The sequence below is a fragment of the Thunnus albacares genome, chromosome 8, assembly GCF_914725855.1.
Source record: "Thunnus albacares chromosome 8, fThuAlb1.1, whole genome shotgun sequence".
In the NCBI taxonomy this organism is placed as follows: Eukaryota; Metazoa; Chordata; class Actinopteri; order Scombriformes; family Scombridae; genus Thunnus; species Thunnus albacares.
Window position 1 is genome coordinate 18,704,611 of NC_058113.1, and position 18,392 is coordinate 18,723,002.

Genomic DNA, 18,392 nt, shown 5'->3' on the forward strand with positions numbered 1-18,392 from the left:
TGAAACGAGGCGATGGTTCAATAATTGAATATAAAACTTTAATAGTTACATATAAGCATATACTGCAAATAGGTTAGTAATTCTGTTCATTTCTTTGTAGAAACAAAATAGGATTCTTAGTGACTGCAGCCAAAGTGCTGCTCAGCCTTGTGTACACAATATTTTCCTGGGTGAAACTGTTCAGGCACTTCTGCTTGATTATTAACTCAGACTGTAGAAAAAAAGTTAAACTGTATCATCACAATCAATAAACACTTTACCTAAATCCAAACTATTGTAGAACAAAACATATTCGTGATGATCCCAGTGTCCAGAGGTAATCCAGTGTATTTTTAATTTTAATTAATGTCCATTTGTCATAAGTATCTGGCACTTAACAGAAGGTGGCACCAGAAATCAACGACAGCTAAGGTTTGTTTCCATCAAGCGGCTCCACCTTAAGAGAACAAAGGACTGGCCATAAAACTTTATGAGGTGCACACTTGAATGAATAATAAAAGAAGAAAAAAAAATGTGAGAGGGTACAATATGCATTTTTCACAGTGGATATTTTGACTTGTAGTAGGAAAAAGCACAGGTGTTACTCTTCACATCAACAATCAACCCTGAAGCCAAAGCAGCAACATTGAATTGAGCTATTATTGATTATTATTTACTCCTGTGCTTTTCCTCCTGTCACATGTCAAACTGCCTTCTGTGAAAACATTTGTAACTCACAGATATAACTGACGCGGCTAAAAAATCACTGAGTCAAATCTCTGAAGTCATAGTCGGTACATTCAATAAATAACCAACTGCTCCTCTGAAGCTGCTCAGTCTGATTATGTACAACTTTGAATATGAGGCAGGGAGTTGATGATAAAAAGGGTTTAGTCCAGCCGTTTGGAAACATAAAGTTGAAAAAACAATCAGTGTAGTATTGCTCCCCGTGTCCTCTCAATTCCTCTCGTGACCCATCTGTGTGTTGACCAGCATGGAGTAGATGCCTTTCTTAGCCAGCAGCTGTTGATGTGTCCCCTGTTCTACCACAACTCCTGCCTGGAAGACAGCGATGCGGTCTGCGTTTTGGATGGTGGACAGACGGTGAGCCACAACGATACACGTCCTGCCCCGGCTGGCTTGATCCAGCGCCTCCTGCACCACCTAGAGAGAGTGGAGGGGTGGGGGAGAACATGAAAACTAGTCAAATCTGGTGCTTTTCACAGTCAACCGCCATTCAAAAGAGGAACCTGATTCATTTTTCTTTGTGAGATTTTTATAGCATAGAAAGTAACATGTTAACTTAGTTTAAAACTATGTTCACTTGTAAAATACTTAAATGGTGTCTTAATAATTATTACAAATGAGAATTTGTGTCTGTGAATAAACTGTATATGTTTATTCTTGTGCACATGTCTCTCTTTAAAAAGAGATCCAGATCTCAATGAGACTACCTGTTTAAATAAAGGATTAAATAAATACATAAAAATCCTCAATGGTCCTTTTAGTTGAAAAACGGGTTGATGACTGGAAGCTTAATCCACCCACCCACAACAACCATCCCTCTTGTGTGGTTGGTGTGTTTAAATTGTTGTTAGACCCTTTAGATTAATTTGACCATGAAGTTTTAAAGATTTACTTCAGTGATGGCCAGACTGCCTTGAAGGTAACATATTTAGCACCCTGACTCCACTGACTTTTTCTCCAGCGCCACCAGCAAGTCAAAGTTGTCACTTAGTGAAATATCTCAACATCTACAACATGGACAATTTTACAGATATTCATGATCCCTTCAGGAGTAATTTGAATAACTTTGGTGATCACTTATTTTTTTCTTTAGCACAACCATGAGATCAAAATTTTACTTTGTTTAATACTTTTGCGTATGATCAACATACCTGCCACACTAATGGCATTCTCATGAGCTTCAGCTGCACTTTGTGTTTAGTGCTGCTAATTGGTAAATGTTAGCAATCTAACCTTCTAAAAAAGAGACACACACTCACCTTCTCACTCTCAGTGTCGAGTGCAGAGGTGGCCTCATCCAGCAGCAACAGTTTGGGGTTGCGGAGGATGGCTCGGGCTATGGCTATACGCTGCTTCTGACCACCTGACAACTGGGTCCCCTTATCACCTGCCTGAGTGTCATACCCCTGCTCATACAAACAGAGAGAGAAAGAGGGGGCACAAAATATTGTTATGTTACCAAAATAATGACAGAAGCAAACTGTAATCCACACACAGTCAACATTTTTTTTTACTGAAGTAACAGTTGGCAGCATGTTTTGTGGATTATCCATAATAAGTGGGACCCTGCTCCTGAAAAGAGAGATTTTTCAATGCTGTGAGCCTCACAAACAAAATGATATTCACCCTCATTGTACAGAGGTGGAGGCAGAAATCTCGAAGACAGATTTCTATAAACCTGGCCAGATAAAGCCAAGATTATCTGCATGACTAGAAACCAATAGAGGCATGTGGGGACAAATGTTTTTTGTAATTTTAGTGAATGATTCTCTCATTAACTCTGGAGAGTCAGAAACTGAAGTTATATAATCACTGGCACTCTGACAGACACCACATCCCACTTGGAGCAATTTATTTGTGTGACTAAGAGAGCCTTGAGATGCTGTAAAGATAATAATGGCTTGATATTAAAAAAAAAGAAATGGAGACATAAAAAACAACTGAATGAACTGAGCATGACTGAAACATCACGATATACCTGTGGCAGGTTTTCTATGAAGCTGTGAATGTTGGCCGCTTTAGCAGCCGCCTGTATCTCCTCCAGAGTTACAGTGCGGCTATTGTCTCCGTAGGCGATGTTTTCAGCTAAGGTGCAGTCAAACAGCACGGGCTCCTGCGATACAATGCCTATCTGGGATCTCAGCCAGTGGATGTTCAGCTGTTTTGCACTTATGCCGTCCAGCTCCTGAAGGAGAAAATGGTAGCAGAAATTATATTAGTTGGAGATGATGCCCAGTCGGTGGGGATTTAGATAAAAATGAATGTCTTGTTATAACAGAAGACTTGCAGAAGAGGGGCTTTGAAATAGTTGTGATAACATGTGAGACCAGAAGATAGCAATAAATATTATTTATTTTATGTCAGCAACAACAGCAATCCCATCAAGATAAAATGAGCAGTAATCTAGATGGAAACACACACGTTACATAATCCTCATAATGTCTCAAGGTCTCTGTCTCATCAGTACAGTGCTGTAAAGCAGCTATAAACACACAGGCCAGCTAACCATTAGCTAAATAACAGTAGGTGAAGAGGCACAAGTGTAATGAAGCCAGTGATATTGAGCGTGGGTGTGTGTTTGACTTCTCACCACTTTCCCATGCATGGGGTCGTAGAACCTCTCCAGAAGCTGGATGGTTGTGCTTTTTCCGCAGCCGCTGCTCCCCACCAAGGCCAGAGTCTCTCCCTTGCTCACCTTCAGGTTGAGCCCTCGGAGGATGGGTACTTCAGGGCGTGAAGGGTAGTTAAATTTAACACCCTCAAAACGCACGTTACCATCAAATTTGTCCTGGAGTTTTAAGAGAGGAGACAGAAAAATAATTTGTTGTTATCATGCATGTAAGAAGCTGTATTTTAAGTATTGTGTGCATTCTTGTGTTATGTACCGGTGACTGTCCCTCCTCTGAGAGATTATCAATGGCGGGCTCTCTGTTCATCAGCATCATGAGGTGGGAAGCTGACATTTTGGCCTTAGCGTAGTTGGGAGTGAAGGAGTTGGCCTCGCCGACGGCCATGGCACCGAACAGAACAGCTGAAATCACTCTGAAAGAAGAAGTCACATGAAAAATTAAATGGGCTCTCTTTTCTTTGCCTCGTGCACATTAGTTTCACATTTAAGAGTCAATTAAGTGTTACACGGGGGTTACATAAGGCTGAGGTTACATGAACCTATGACATCTTAACATTTGTGTGTGTACAGCAGGTATCTGTGGATGTTCATGTGTGTCAACAGACCACCATTAAGCTATCATCCCTGACTTAAACACTTATATAAGTCAGTTCAGTGTGAAGTGAAATGATGAGTTGATGTGTTTACACCTTTAAATGCAATAAATGAACAAGTGTGTTCTGTTCAGCTCTCATGTTAAAGGTGCACAGCACATCATCATAATGTCATGTGTCAAATCTGTCTCATAGATGTATTTCTTCTGTTTATTAATTTTGTACAAATATTTCTAATTAAGTGGAAATGCATAGATAAAATAGTGACATTATATTCTCAATACCTCCCTTTAATTTTCCCTAAACTAGTGTCAAAGTTAGTGAGTGAAATACATACATTCAATTTTTTTTTTAAATTGCACCATTACATAAACATGTCTAAACATGTCTATATGTCTTGTGAATCACTTTAATTGCATTTCCTATGATTCACCCTGACATACTTGTTATCTGTGGTCCACACACACACACACACACACACACACACACACACACACACAGGTGGAAAGGAGTTAATATTTCAGTGTTTTATATTTTTATGGTCCTTCAGAAGCTCAAGGTGGGATGAACTTTGGACTTCTTCTTTGTATAACAGGTAGAATATAAATGAAGGCAGTGGCTCCTCCCAACAACAACACTATGAAATACGTAAGCATCCTAAAGCACGTGTGTGTGTGTGTGTGTGTGTCTGCTGGGTCACTACAGGTGCAGGTTTCTTGAGTGGCCATGTGCTCTGGGTCTTGGTGGCCTTTCACATGCCTCAGGCTTGGGTAATGATTACAGGCCATAGACTGTAAAAAGCCTCTCCTCCCAGCGGGAATTCTTTCTGATGTTTTCTGCTATAGTCTTTGAGTACACACAAACATTTGGACACCTTCTCTATCTCCACACTTGATCTCCTGTATGAAGAGAAAAGATGAAGTTATGCTGTCACTTTACTCACAGGTATACCCCCTCAGCATCCATCCTTCCTTCCTTAATGAGCCAAGCTCCAAAGCGGAAACAGCCCGCATAGGCAAAGTAGATCATGGCCTGGGAGAAGGAGAAGGTAAAACCATACACATGGGCCTTTTTCTGAGAGTTCCTGTAGAGAGAGAGAGAGAGAGAGAGAAAAGATGGCATCAGAAAGAGCATTCCCCAAATTAAATTAAATAACATATGCAATCAATTTTGTTCATATATCACATGGAGATGAGGGATCTGTAGTTTAAATAATGTAACTTCACATACTTGTATGGCACATGGAGGTTTTCCTGATACAAAGACTCAAACTTGGGTTCTCTGGTGAGAGAGGCAACAGTGCGGATATTCTCGATGGCCTCTGTAGCAATCTGCGGAAACACACCATACAAACTGTACCATCTATACATCTACTATACATCACATGGTTCAATGTATCAACAAAAGCTGCTCAGACTTATAGAATCATAAAAATGAACATGCTAAAGGCAAAGTACATGTAAGTAAGTCCTTACCTTTCCAGCCTTCTCCAGCTCCTTCTTGTCTTCGGCAGCGTGTCCGGCAAGCAACTGCATTTGCACAGATCCGGCCACCGCCATGATGGGCACCACAGACAGGATGAGCAGGGTCAGTTCCCATCCATACACAAAAGAGATGATAATACTGGTGCCCAGGTTGGCTATATTCTGGGCCAGTGTGGCCATGCGTACTCCTGTAGCCTGTAGCAGAGGTGAAAGATGTGAAGATGGCAGACAAAAAGATCTCCCATTTGTTTAGAGCTTTTGTTATGGCAAATTGCTTTGTGTGATGTGTATGTGCGTGTGATGTGATGTGATGTGTGTGACTGCTGTTGAGACTTACCCCTTGTACTTGTGCAGCGTCTGTAGCCAGTCTTGTAGTGAGTGCTCCGACGCTATTTTTGGGGTTATCAAACCAGCCAAGGTCCTACAAGAAAGGAAACGTTTTTGTTTGTTTCTTTCAAGAGTTAGATGAGAAGATCCACTCAAGTCTGTCTTAAAAACACAGTCAGGTGTCCATATAAACACTAAACACTATAATCATCACTCCTGTTCATACTGGCTATTAAAAGATCACCTTTAAATGTGCTTTCAGTGTAAGTGATGGGGGACAAAATCCAGTTTGTCCACACAGTCATTTTGTGCAAAAATGCATTGCAAAGTTTATCTGAAGCTTATATGACGCTTCAGCAGTTTGAGTTACTCATATTGAGTGGATATCTGCCACATTTACAGTTTTACTTTCAGCATCAAATTCCCTCTTTTGTTTCCTCGGACAGTGTTTCTCTGTTGAGCTGTGATGAAGTAAAATAACAAAAAGAAAGACTTTGGCACTAAAAAGCACAGAAGGAGGCTTGTGGGTTTTGGCCCCAATCACTTACACTGTAAGTGCATTATGAAGGAATCTTCTAATGGTCTGTATAAACAGGAGGAATGATTATGGCAAGAATAACCTATTTCAGTGTTCATATGGTCACCTGACTATGGTTTTAAGACAGACAGAAAAATTGTGAACCTATCTTTTAACTTCACACGAAGAAGAAATTGGGGGAAACAGTTAGCCAGGCTCTGTCAAAAGGTAAAATCTGTCCACCAGCACCTCTCAAAATCACTAATTAACACAGTATATCTTGTTTGCTTAATTTGTACAAAACCAAAGTGAAAAAACAACAATTTGGCATTTTACGGTGGGGTTATGTGCTGAACTATTTCTTGGCTTTAAGTACTTGTTAAATAACCAACGGAAACTCCAGATAGTTACTGATCAAACTGCCAGAAGGGAACAACTGCAAGTCCAAGTCAGATTAATTTGGTCATTCCTTGTGGCAGTGAAAATTATGGTGCCATCATGAAACTAAAAATATTTTAAAAATTTTTCCTTTTAGTTTCTGATTTCTTTCCTCAAAGGAGAACATAGGACATGTTTTTTACAGAGCAGATATGTATGCTGCAGCAGACAAAATGCAATTTGATTTGAGTGCGACAGTGTTCTGACTTCTGTTGTATCAAAACCGTTTAGCTTGGAGGGGCAGCTTGGTCACTAGTATTCAACAAAATGTGAAATCTGAGGTTTAATGGGTTCAAATATTAGATAGTTAGCTTTCACTTTAGCTTATTCATAACACTTCACTTTAGCCCAATGAGCATGTGTTTGGGAGACTGTGGGACTGCGGAAGTAACAGTCTCCGTTCAGCAAGTGTTTTGATAAATTACTCATATTGCCTTTGCAAAGGTTTTGTTGCCCTTACAGCAACAGACAAGGTTGTCAGCTTGTGTAAACGTCTCCACACACACACACACACACACACACACACACACACACACACACACACACACACACAGTTTGACTCTCTTCACTTTGGCTTCTGCTTTTCTTCCTGCTCTGTGTGTATTTGTGTTTGGTAGAGGGGCTCAGCCCGGCCTTCAGGCAAACACAGAGGAGAGGGCAGAGGAGAGATAAGAGAAGAGAGGCAAGACTGGACACGCAACCATCAGCTACAACAAAACTATATTGTCCACTCTGCTAATGTCAAACCCTGGTTTTCTTCAAGAATTGATAGAAGATTTAGAACCGTTTCCCATTTAGAGCCCTGTCTTGATCTCTCATTTCAGTTAGTTGCACTTACCTGTCTCATCATGGACTTAAAGGCCCCGAGTCTCAGTTTCAGGGTCAGAAGCTCTCCAGATTTACCAAAACAGAAACCCTGTAAAAAGTTACAGACAGAGTTATGAGAAGATTGACATCAAACCCACAAACGAGAGGGGTATCAATCTTCTCATATAATACTCAGCAAGAAATATTTCCCAAAATGACAAAACATTTGTTTAAAGACAATGTACTCACCGGCGAAATTAATGTAAATCAACGCAATGTCTTTACAAATATAGTAATACCAACATGCATGTGTATGCATACCTGTAGAAACATGGTGACAAAAGTTACACCTCCAATTGCAGCAAACATGAGGGAAAAGAATTCAGACTTTTGCCGGACAATCTCTTGATTTGGCTCTGCAAACACCTGAGAGGATGGAAGAAAAAGCTAATTAGCTCTTTATATTCACTCTCATACATTTGACGAAAACTCTCTTGCAATGGTCATAGTTCAAATTCATTCACAACAAAATAAGTTCTCATGGCCATTTTTAGGACTCTTTGTGGTACTTCGACACTAGAAGAAACCTACAGCGATGATTTTGGAGAAGATGACCGCAAACAGAGGCTGCATCATTCCATTGATGATGGCACAAAAGGTCCCCAACGCCATATACGGCCACTCAGAGAGGTTGAGACGCATCACTTTGAGGAAAGACACTGGGGGAACATTTTCATCCTGCAGAAAGAAGGAGAAAGAGCTGAGTCACATCTACTTTCTCGCTTTACCTCTCTCCCTTTTTTCTTTGTGAAACAATTCCTTCTGAACTGATCAACTGGTCAAGAGGCTACTTCAGATACAAATGTTGACGCCAACTGCATAAACCCCCAAAAGATGTCACACCACAGCTCACCTCCTCTGCCCTGTCCGTTACATCCCTCAACTTTTCTTTCTCCTCTCTTTCTCCCTCTGAGCCAGCAAAGGAGGAGCCTCTTGTGGACTTCCTCCTGTAAAGAGACGACTGAGAGAAGGACTTGACTGATGGGCTCTTTTCATCCTCAGCCTGCTCGTATTCAGACTCTTCCCCATCCTCGACTTGTTGAAAGGTCTGTAGTATAGAGAGACAAGATGGAAAACCACAGACCCAAACAATATCAAAGACCATTCTGAAAGTTTTCTGTTAGTCTAACCAAATGGTGTGTGGAAGTGTTTATGGGTATGTTACCTGCATGGTGACCAGTGTATAGTAGACGCCTTGTTTTTCCATCAGTTGGCTGTGAGTCCCCAGCTCTATAACATCACCTTTGTGGAAGCCAGCAATGACGTCAGCATTTCTGATAGTTGAGAGGCGGTGGGCCACAACTATGGTGGTACGACCCAGTCGGACCTGCACACAAAGATATGTGTTATGAGTTTTTGTGTCTATGCCTACATTTACAAGAGGGAGATAAATGTGTATGTATGTACATACAATGTTTGCAATGTTAATGTCAAGTATGCAACAGTACGCTAGCAGCTTTAAGAGGCTGTACTTAGGCATAGCTAAATGCTAATGTCAGAATGCTAACATGGTGATGTTTAGCAGGTATAATGCTTACAATGCTCACCATCTTATTGTAAGTTAGTGTGTTAGCCTGCTAACGTTTAGTGTGTTAGCATGCTAATGTTTGCTAATTAGTATGAAACAAAAAGTACAATTGAAGCTGATGGGAATGTGATTAGTTTTGCTAATATTTAGACATGAACCAGTGTACAGGACGAAGTCAAATTTTGATTTGCTGGTGTTGCTAGTGGAAAAGTCCGGGGATAACCAAAGGTATTAGGATTTATCCTCAGGGCAGCATGGATGTTTGTTCCAAATTTCATGGGTATCCAGCCAATATTTGTTGAGCTCAAGCCTCATGGAACAGCTCTGTCCACTGGGGCAATTTTGCCATAGTGGTCACACTTGGTATTGCAGCACCACGTGATGCAAACTGACCCAAAAATGATTTTTTCCATATATTATCATTAGAAAGGGACTGGCTGCAAAACAGTAAATTTTTGCACCACAAACACAACAAAATAATCTTTTGTATAATCAGAATTTGGTCCATTAGGTCCAGTAGAATTTGGAAAATTTGAAGGAGGCACATGATTACATTATTGTATCCCATTCATGTATGCAGGGAGCCAACAGGGCGTCAGTCAGCTCGGCCAAGAGGATGTTTTTGACACAGATGCTCTCAACTGGATCTGCTGGAGAAGGACTTTAGCACACAAGCTATATGGGTCCAAAAACCTGGCATGAGGCGTTTGTGCCCAGTGAACAACTTTCATAGGAATGAAAGGGACACCATCTTGGAACATAGTACTGTATCCAGTTTTTTATTAATGCTTTCATGGTTGAAACATTTTTCTAAAAAATAAAAATGTCAACCTGCTGGTGGCACTATAGGAAAGATAGAGGATCACCAAAGTTATTAGGATACATCTTCTGGGTACCATGAATATCTGCTCCCAGTTTCATGACAATCCGTCCAATAGTTGCTGAGATATTTCAGTCTGGAGTAAAATGGTGGGCGACCGACAGACAGACCAACACTGCCATCCCTACAAAGAGTAGTAAACGAAACTAATCTAATTTATCTAAAGATTGCATTTCCTTTAAGTGGCAGCACAATTTCTGAATAAGTGTCAAAGTGAAAAGTTTAGCCCCCAAAGCTGTGTTCTGAATGAAGCAGAGCGTGTCTGTGTGTTTGTACCTTGTCGAGTGCAGCTTGCACAATGGTCTCGCTCTCAGCATCAAGAGCAGATGTTGCTTCATCCAACAGGAGGATTTTGGGGTTGCGGACCAGAGCTCGAGCAATCGCAATCCTCTGCTTCTGTCCACCGCTCATCTGAGTTCCTCGGTCTCCGACCAGTGTCTCAAACTTCTGCTCAATGAAAAGAGTCTTGTTATTAGCAAGTGGTGGACAGAGTTCTTTATAAGCAAAGAGAACAGGGAGTCATGAATGCAGTCATACATCAGGAAGGTTCATGATGAAGTCGTAAGCGTTGGCCTCCTTGGCAGCTTGCTCAATCTCCTGCTGCGTCACATCAGGTCGGCCGTATTTGATGTTCTCGGCAATGGTGGTGGCAAAGAGGATGGGCTCTTGACTAACCACTCCGATCATCTCTCTCAGGTAGCGGACGTTAAGAGAACGGATGTCATGAGTGTCAATTGATACCTACGAAGAGGGAGCCAAACAGACACAGCCATGCATATTTAAAACAACATCTCTTTTCTTGTTGTTAAAGGAATAGTTGTGAGAGTGTCTATTGTGTCCATTTACTGTAAAGCATCTCACCAATTGACAAAACCATTATACCAAACAACTATAGAGGAGCAAATATACTGACAAACTCAAGAGACTAGAAGTGACTTACTGATCCTTCCTGAGGATCGTAGAACCTCTGCAGCAGCTGGATCGTGGTGCTTTTACCACAGCCGCTGCTGCCCACTAAGGCAATGGTCTGTCCACTCTTCACACTCAGAGACATGTTATTTAAAATCTACAAATGATAACAATGTCAGTTATGAGTTACTGTTCAAAGTAAAACAAGATTGACAGAGTACAGTAAACGGTGTCAGTGGGGAACATACTTTGACGTCTGGCCTCGAGGGATAGTTGAAGTGGATATTCCTGAACTCAATGTTTCCCTTGATTGAGTCAGGCTTGAAGCCGGCATCTGAATAGCTGTCGATGCACGGTTGCTGTTGAGACAAAGTTAACAATATTTCACTGACCTCTAAAAACTTAGCTCAATTTTGGTTTGTCGTTTGGCTACAGTGGGATAAAAACCCTGATTCTTATCATAACCTCAAACAGACAATGGGAGGAAGACTGTTAGCCCTGCAGGTTAGGGTGAGTGTATTTACAGTGACAAGGCTAATATTTATTTGTACAGGTCTTTGTTTCCACTGCTTCTCTCTATGTGCATTCACACACACACACACACAAACACACACACACACACATACACACACACACACACACACACAAACACACTTTCACTCTCTTTATTCTAGCTCTTGCTTTGCTGCTGACAAAGGTAGCAGTGTGTTGTTGGAGGATCAAGACGTGTTTTATGTCCCTCTGTGAGGCCTCACCCTTTAGTATTTAAGACTAGAGAGTAAAGTTTACTTGTACGGCACCTTTCTAGCTCAGACGTCACAAAGAACTTCAAAGTAACAGACAAAGAAAGGACCTAATGGTTAAGATGCATACCGACTGCAACGTCCCCAGTTTGATTCCCAGCTGGGGGACCTTTGTTGCATGTCATACACCTTCTCTCTCTGCCTGTCTGTTTCCTCTCTGTCAACTCTGACTCTCAAATAAAGGCAAAAGACCAAAAAATATTATCTAGTTCAGTGTTGACTGTTTGACAACTGGAATGAAAAAATATTTATTTGTTTGTATATTTATATGTATTTATTTATTTTGTTGTAGCCTTTCCACTCTTCCTTATTCTTGTTTATTGTAATTGTGTTTGTCTTGTCTTGAGTTTTTAGGTCTTTATAAAAGCTTTAGCTTCGTAGCCCCACTGCACAAGTGTTTGTTCACTTTGAATTCAGGTAATGCTAAGTACATGTTGGTGTGTTTTTAAAATATGTGAGGGTCATTGTATACAAATCAAATCATAGTTTTTTTGTTTTTTTATGTGCAAAAAAAGACATAAAATAGAGATTCAATATAAAAATCTGAAACAAAATAGAAATACAAATAAATAGTAAAAGTAACTGTAAAAGCTAATCTGAACTAGTGGGTCTTTAGCTGCTTTTTAAGGTGTCAACAGATCTTAAGTCCATTGGAAGAGAGCTCCAAAGTTACAGAGTCATGACTGTGAATGAACAGTCTGTTTTCATTTAAAGCCTGGAGTAAGGCACAACTCCTGACAGGAGATTTCACACTTTTTCAGTTTTGCTTGAGGTCGTGTGTATGCTAATTTGTTTTCATATGCAAATAAATGTGCTATTCAGCCCGTAGTTTTTAGAATGGAGTATCCTGTATCTGTGCTCAATCAACTCATTTGAATGTGTGTCATAGTGAAGGCTAACAGGCGTCTTATAAACCAAACACAGGCCCCCCCGTACCAGAATAGCCAGAGACAACACTTTGAATCAACCTTATGTGGTTTACTAGGACAAACCAGTTATGTTGCATGTTTTTGAGGATATATGGACCATCTTAAATTCCACTGAAGTCTCTGTATATGTGACAGGAGTGTGTGCAGTTTGTGGTGCAGTACGCATAATCTAACAGCTGTAGAGTTTAATAAGTTTTTGGTAAAATTCTTAAATTCACAAAACGTTCAGGAAAGGGAGAACCACAGCTGTGCCATATCAACCAGATGACCTGCAATTTCTTCATTCAAACAGCAGGTGCTCCAATTAGAGCAAATTCCAACATCTCATTACTGACTCCAGGTTGTCGACTGCATCAAAGCGGCTTCCCGGAGTGCCAGAGTACAGCAGTGCGTGTTCAGTGATTGAAACTGACAACTGTCCGGCAGCAAAGAAAATCTGCAGTGTTTTCTTTTGACATGTGTGCTCTGGGGAGAAAGTGTTGCATTCCTTACATTATCAATGATGCTATACACTTTATGTGCAGCTCCTCGGGCGCTGGCAAAGGACTGGATGTTGGGAGAGGTCTGTCCCATTGTGAACGCTCCAATAAGCACAACGAAGAACACCTTAAGACACACACATACATCACTGTTAGCTGCATCAAACTTCTATTTAAGGATCTCCCTAATGTTAAGAATTTCAGCCATAATGTCTCTACTCACGGTGAGTACAGTTCCAATGGTGTACTCCTTACTCATGATGAGTATACTGCCGTACCAGAAGGCAAGAGCATAGGACAGGTAGATCATGAGGAAGGTGAAGCCCATGGCGATGTTAGCAGAAATCGCCTTCTTTATTCCCATGTTCTTCGCATCCTCTAAGTTCTTATGATATCTGTGGTGCAGCACAAACACACAACAGATGTGAGAATGAGCACTGGTTCAATGGAAAGCAAAGAATCCAGAGGCTAAATGGGTAAATAGATCTTAACTGGAATTAGATTGCACTGACAACAGGGCCCTTTGGCATAAATAAATGTATTTTAGAGGACACTAATGAAATTATCTAATGGGTTTTATCCAGTTACAGCATTTCCAGGGACTGTTCCCTAAGACTTTGATCATTTTATAGCACGATATCCATTTACCCTGCACAAATGTTTGGCACAATGTCCTAATTTAGAGATAATTTTATTGTATCACCTTCCAATAGTGATAATCAGTTATCAGGTAGGTGATGAAGAGTTCAGCAAAGAATAGTTTTAGCTGTGTGTGTTCAGACTCTGGTAGCTCCATATCAACCCAAAACCTGTTTCTCACATTAATAGAAAACATAAAACTGAAACAGTTTTTCAAATTTGCTTGCTTAGAAACATTAACCATATTTTATCTCACCAACAGTATTTATTCACATATATTTACTGTTACATTGTTTTTAATCTGCCAACTTTTTATGTGTTGTATGTTTGTTTACCTTTTGTGAAGCACATTGTATTCATTCTTCTTGCATGAAATGTACTTTAAAAAGTTATCTTATTATCTAATTAATAAAATAATCATAATACTAATAATAACATTGATTATGTACTATGCATAAGTATAGTAAAATATACATACACATTTTAACCACAGATCTATTAATGACTATAACTCAAACATTGATTATTGTACTGGAATATTTTCCAAACAACTGAGGGAATCTATGCAATTATATCCACTCGACAGTATTTTGACTATCAGCAGCGAACTACCCAATCAAGTTTAATACAAAAATATGTGATAGCACAGAAGGAAACACATACTATATAACATACTGTACACACCTTTTAATCTCTCTGTCCTGACCACTGAAGGCGAACACTGTCCTGATGGCAGAGAGCACCTCTTCTGCTACAGCACCAGCTTTGGCGTAAGCAGTCTGCTCTTTGGCAGTGAAGTTGGTCAGCACCTATTGAGAAAAGGAGAATAATGTTATTAAGACTCCCTGCAGGTGATAAACATCAAAACATATAGATAGCAAGATAAAGGCAGAACTTAAAAAGAGAAGCTTACTTTGCCGAAAATCGCGGCTGAAATGCCCAGCGCGGGACTGACGGCCAGGATGACAAGAGTGAGTTTCCAGCCTTTGACAAAGCCAATGATGAAGGATGTGATGAAGGTGGAGAAGGCCTGGATCAGCATCCCCACCTTGTCTCCAATACCCTCTTGGATCTTATAGACGTCACTGCTCGTGCAAATATAAAACACATACATGAATTATGTTGGAGATTAATACTTTAAGAAATCTTAAAGCAAAAAAAAGGCCAAAAATGTGCTGTTTTTCTCATTTTTCTATGATAATAAACATCTTTCAGTTTCTGACTTTTGTTCAAACAAAAAAAGCCATTTAAATATGTCAGCTTGGAATTTTTGATAGGCATTTTTCATTATTTGTTAGCATTTTATAGACCAATAAATTATTAATCGATAAATCAAGAAAATAATCAGCAGTTTATGAAAAAATAAGGGTTGATACTAGTGGTAGAATCATTACATAGCATCATCTATACGTCAGTATTACACTGAACTGAGTGTCTGATTTATATGTTACCCACTCTGTGAGACGTGTGTTCAGCTCTCCTGTCTCATTGACATCGAACCAGCCGATGTCCTGCTGCATGATCCGGTGGAAGAACAGCTTGCGGATGCGTCTGACCTGCCGCCCAGCTGCCAGAGCCCAGAAGGAAACCTGCATATAGGCTGCCACCAATACGACGAACCCCATGATGGAGTAATAGATGGCAAAGCTGGAATGGAGAAGAGAAGAGAAGTACTGTGACACTTATGGCTTTAAAGAGCAACTTGCAGGTTGGAGACTCAAGTGAATCAATGTGTAGGAAAGTGATGTAGGAACTAGATTTTCATTAATATGTACCTATATATATGTCCACTACAGTGACTTCTGGAATCGTTTTTGTGAGAGAATTTTACTTTTGCATCTAAAAAAGTCCAAACCGGAAGTGACGTAACATGACACGTTGTTGAAAAAAAGCTGCTCAAAATGCTATAACTTTTCAGTCTTAATTTCTGCTTTTATGTCTCGTTAAACTAATAAAATCATACATTAACCTTTCCTAGGATAATGTTCATTAACTGTAAATCCAATAAAAAAAATGCAACCTGCAAGTTGCTCTTTATAAAACTTTTGAAAACTAAAACTAAAACTAATTGGTTATGCTTGAAGAAAATTACATTATATTAAAGTTGTGTTTCTTAGTTCCTGAACGCAACAATAGCTTTCTCTTCTTACACTAATAATATTAAGTCTTACCTTTGCATGTCCTCTTGTAAGGTGCTGTTTGGATATGTGAAGGTGAAATCTGAAGAATGTAAAGTAACAAAACATTGTCACAAGGTGTTATATTGTTCTTAATTATTTATGTCAGGTATGTGTGCTCGTGCCTGTAACTGAAAACTCACTGGGGTTGGTGATGTTGGTGATGTTGATGTGAGATGTCATGGAGTCCTTTATAAAGCTGTCTGTCATGTCACCAAACACTATACACATGAGAGGAAGCACCGCCCCGTGGGCCACGGACATCACCGTCCCCATAAAGATCAACACAATGTCCTTGCCATCCGCAAACCTGAACTGCACTCAGATAAGAGAGAGAAGATAGAAAGCAGAAATCAGTATCTAGTATATCTTGTGGATGCTCTTGATAACTTGCTGGTTATATAAATTTCTCCAGGACGGGGAAAAACTTCAAACTGTACGAAGCAGCTATTATATTCTCACAGCAGGGGGACTACCGGAGTACACTCAAACAACAGGAGGATGTGCTGCACTCCCATCCTCCCCTCTGTGCTTCCCCTCTCACTTTACACACAAACCTTAGACACACTCACACCTGGCAGCTATACATGTCAGATCACACCACTCACAGTCTTACATCACCATCAATATCAGTCTCAATTAACCTCTATCTCTGTCTAATTTCAAAAACACTTAAAAAATCAATACCACTTTTCCTGTTTTCCATTCTTGTTACACACACACACACACACACACACACACACACACACACACAAACAAACAAAGTCTCCAGACACACTATGGCTATGGTTATCTGAGCAGGATAACATTTGTATTGCATTTTGTAGCAATGCAAACACAGAATTACAAAGAATTAGACTGAACAAATTGAAACAATAAACATTAAAGGACGGGTTCACAGTTTTCCATGTCTGTCTTAAAACAACAGTCAGGTGCCCAAATGACCATTAAAACAGGTTTTTCTTGCCGTAATCATTCCTCCTGGTCATACTGGCCGTTAGAAGACCTCTTCATAATGTACTTACAATGTAAGTGATGGGGGCCAAAATCCAGTGTGTCCACACAGTTATATTGTGCATAAATGTATTTAAAAGTTTATTTAAAGCTAATATGAAGCTTCAAACTTCCAAATAAGTCAAATCAAGTCAATATCTTTCAATGTTTAAGTCTTTTTAGTGCCAAAGTTCCTCTTTTTGTTACTAGACTTCCACTGCAGCTCAACAGGGAAACACGAAGAGAGAATTTGATGCTAAAAAGACTGTAAATGTGTCGGATATCCACATGATATGACTGACTAAGACTGCTGAAGACACAGTTAAGCTTCAGATAAACTTTTAAATATATTTTTGCACAAAATGACTATGTGGACACACTGTGAATTTTGGCCCTCATCACTTTCATTGAAAGCACATTTGAAGGTGATCTTTTAACAGCCAGTATGAACAGGAGGAATGATTACAGCGAGGAAAACCTCTTTATGTAGGCACCTGAGAGACTTGAAAAATTGTGAACGTGTCCTTTAACTGCTTCAAAAGCACAATAATTACATAAACTGAGAGAGACAGTTCACAGTGTGATGAATGAACTTACCAGAGCAAGGGGGCCAACCATGGGTAACTTTGCCCCTTTTTCTTTCTTCTTCTCTCCAGTCTTTTTGTCATCCTCATCTTTGACCTCACTGAAGGAGTTAGATATTTTAAAAAAAAGAAAAAAAAAGAAGAAGAACATGACGTTTAATATAAAGTCAAGAAAATGAGAGAAGTTTTGAAATAATCTCTCAAATCTACTGAACTTGATTAGAGAAAGTCAGAATTTACCGTAAACCCCCATTTTTATGGGGTTTGGCATTTGCCAACATTTCCATCTCTTCCTTTCCCTCCATGGCTGGGTCCTGTCAGAGTAAGAAGAAGAAATGAAATATAAACCTAATCAAATCATGATACAGCAGCCAGAGAATCACAGCTGCGGATAGAAAAAATGATAATTTATAGCGACGTCGCGCAACAATCTGACGGAATAAAAATAAATAAAACCTGAGTAGAGGTTTCTCTGCTGTTGTCCCTCCAGACCCGTCTCAGTCCTCCGGTCTATCGTTGACAGAGGTGGTGATCACACACACACACGCCTGGACCCTGGGCTGTCCCGGTCCTCCCTCCCTCCTCTCCTCCCTCCTCCCTCCTTCCTCCTCACGTGGCTTTATGCTGCTGCAGGACTCGCAGGACGAGCCTCGATGGGAAATGAGAGTGACGACCCTCTCCCTCCTCCGTCCGCACAGAAATCAACTGCAGATTTGACTTGTTGGTGGTTTATTCTGTTGTTTTTGATCCAGGCTGTCAGTTCGATAATCTGCTGTTTATTCTGGTCTCATAGGAAATCATTGACTAGCTCACTGTCTGTCAACAGCTGGCAGGGGCGTGGCTGACATTTACTTACAGGTGTTTAGTCAAAGCATGTTAATTAAATGAAT

The 18,392-nt window shown here is 40.1% G+C and overlaps 1 protein-coding gene across 1 annotated transcript; it reads right to left on the reverse strand.

Annotated features, from left to right (window-relative positions):
- Positions 1-16: 16 nt before the first annotated feature.
- Positions 17-18,086, reverse strand: abcb4 (ATP-binding cassette, sub-family B (MDR/TAP), member 4). The gene is made up of 28 exons (XM_044359697.1): positions 17,959-18,086; positions 17,743-17,816; positions 17,516-17,603; positions 16,069-16,240; positions 15,920-15,968; positions 15,204-15,395; positions 14,662-14,833; positions 14,433-14,557; positions 13,333-13,504; positions 13,123-13,236; positions 11,147-11,257; positions 10,930-11,055; positions 10,527-10,730; positions 10,266-10,436; positions 8,747-8,908; positions 8,435-8,629; positions 8,113-8,259; positions 7,843-7,947; positions 7,553-7,630; positions 5,770-5,853; positions 5,424-5,627; positions 5,179-5,279; positions 4,892-5,032; positions 3,612-3,768; positions 3,317-3,514; positions 2,705-2,911; positions 1,986-2,132; positions 17-1,143 (listed from the first exon to the last, which is right to left on the reverse strand). Exons 2-28 carry the CDS (start codon positions 17,805-17,807, stop codon positions 937-939), a joined length of 3,894 nt encoding a protein of 1,297 aa, XP_044215632.1. The 5' UTR covers positions 17,808-17,816; positions 17,959-18,086; the 3' UTR covers positions 17-936.
- Positions 18,087-18,392: the final 306 nt, after the last annotated feature.

Bases quoted from the DNA above. Each gene is read 5' to 3' on its own strand.
- abcb4 (XM_044359697.1), bottom strand. From the start codon at position 17,807: ATGGAGGGAAAGGAAGAGATGGAAATGTTGGCAAATGCCAAACCCCAT. The intron at 14,834-15,203 runs GTGGGTAACATA...TTGCACGAGCAG, and splicing joins CTGAACACACGTCTCACAGA to TGACGTCTATAAGATCCAAG. The intron at 5,854-7,552 runs GTAAGTGCAACT...CCTTTCTTGTAG, and splicing joins TTAAGTCCATGATGAGACAG to GACCTTGGCTGGTTTGATAA.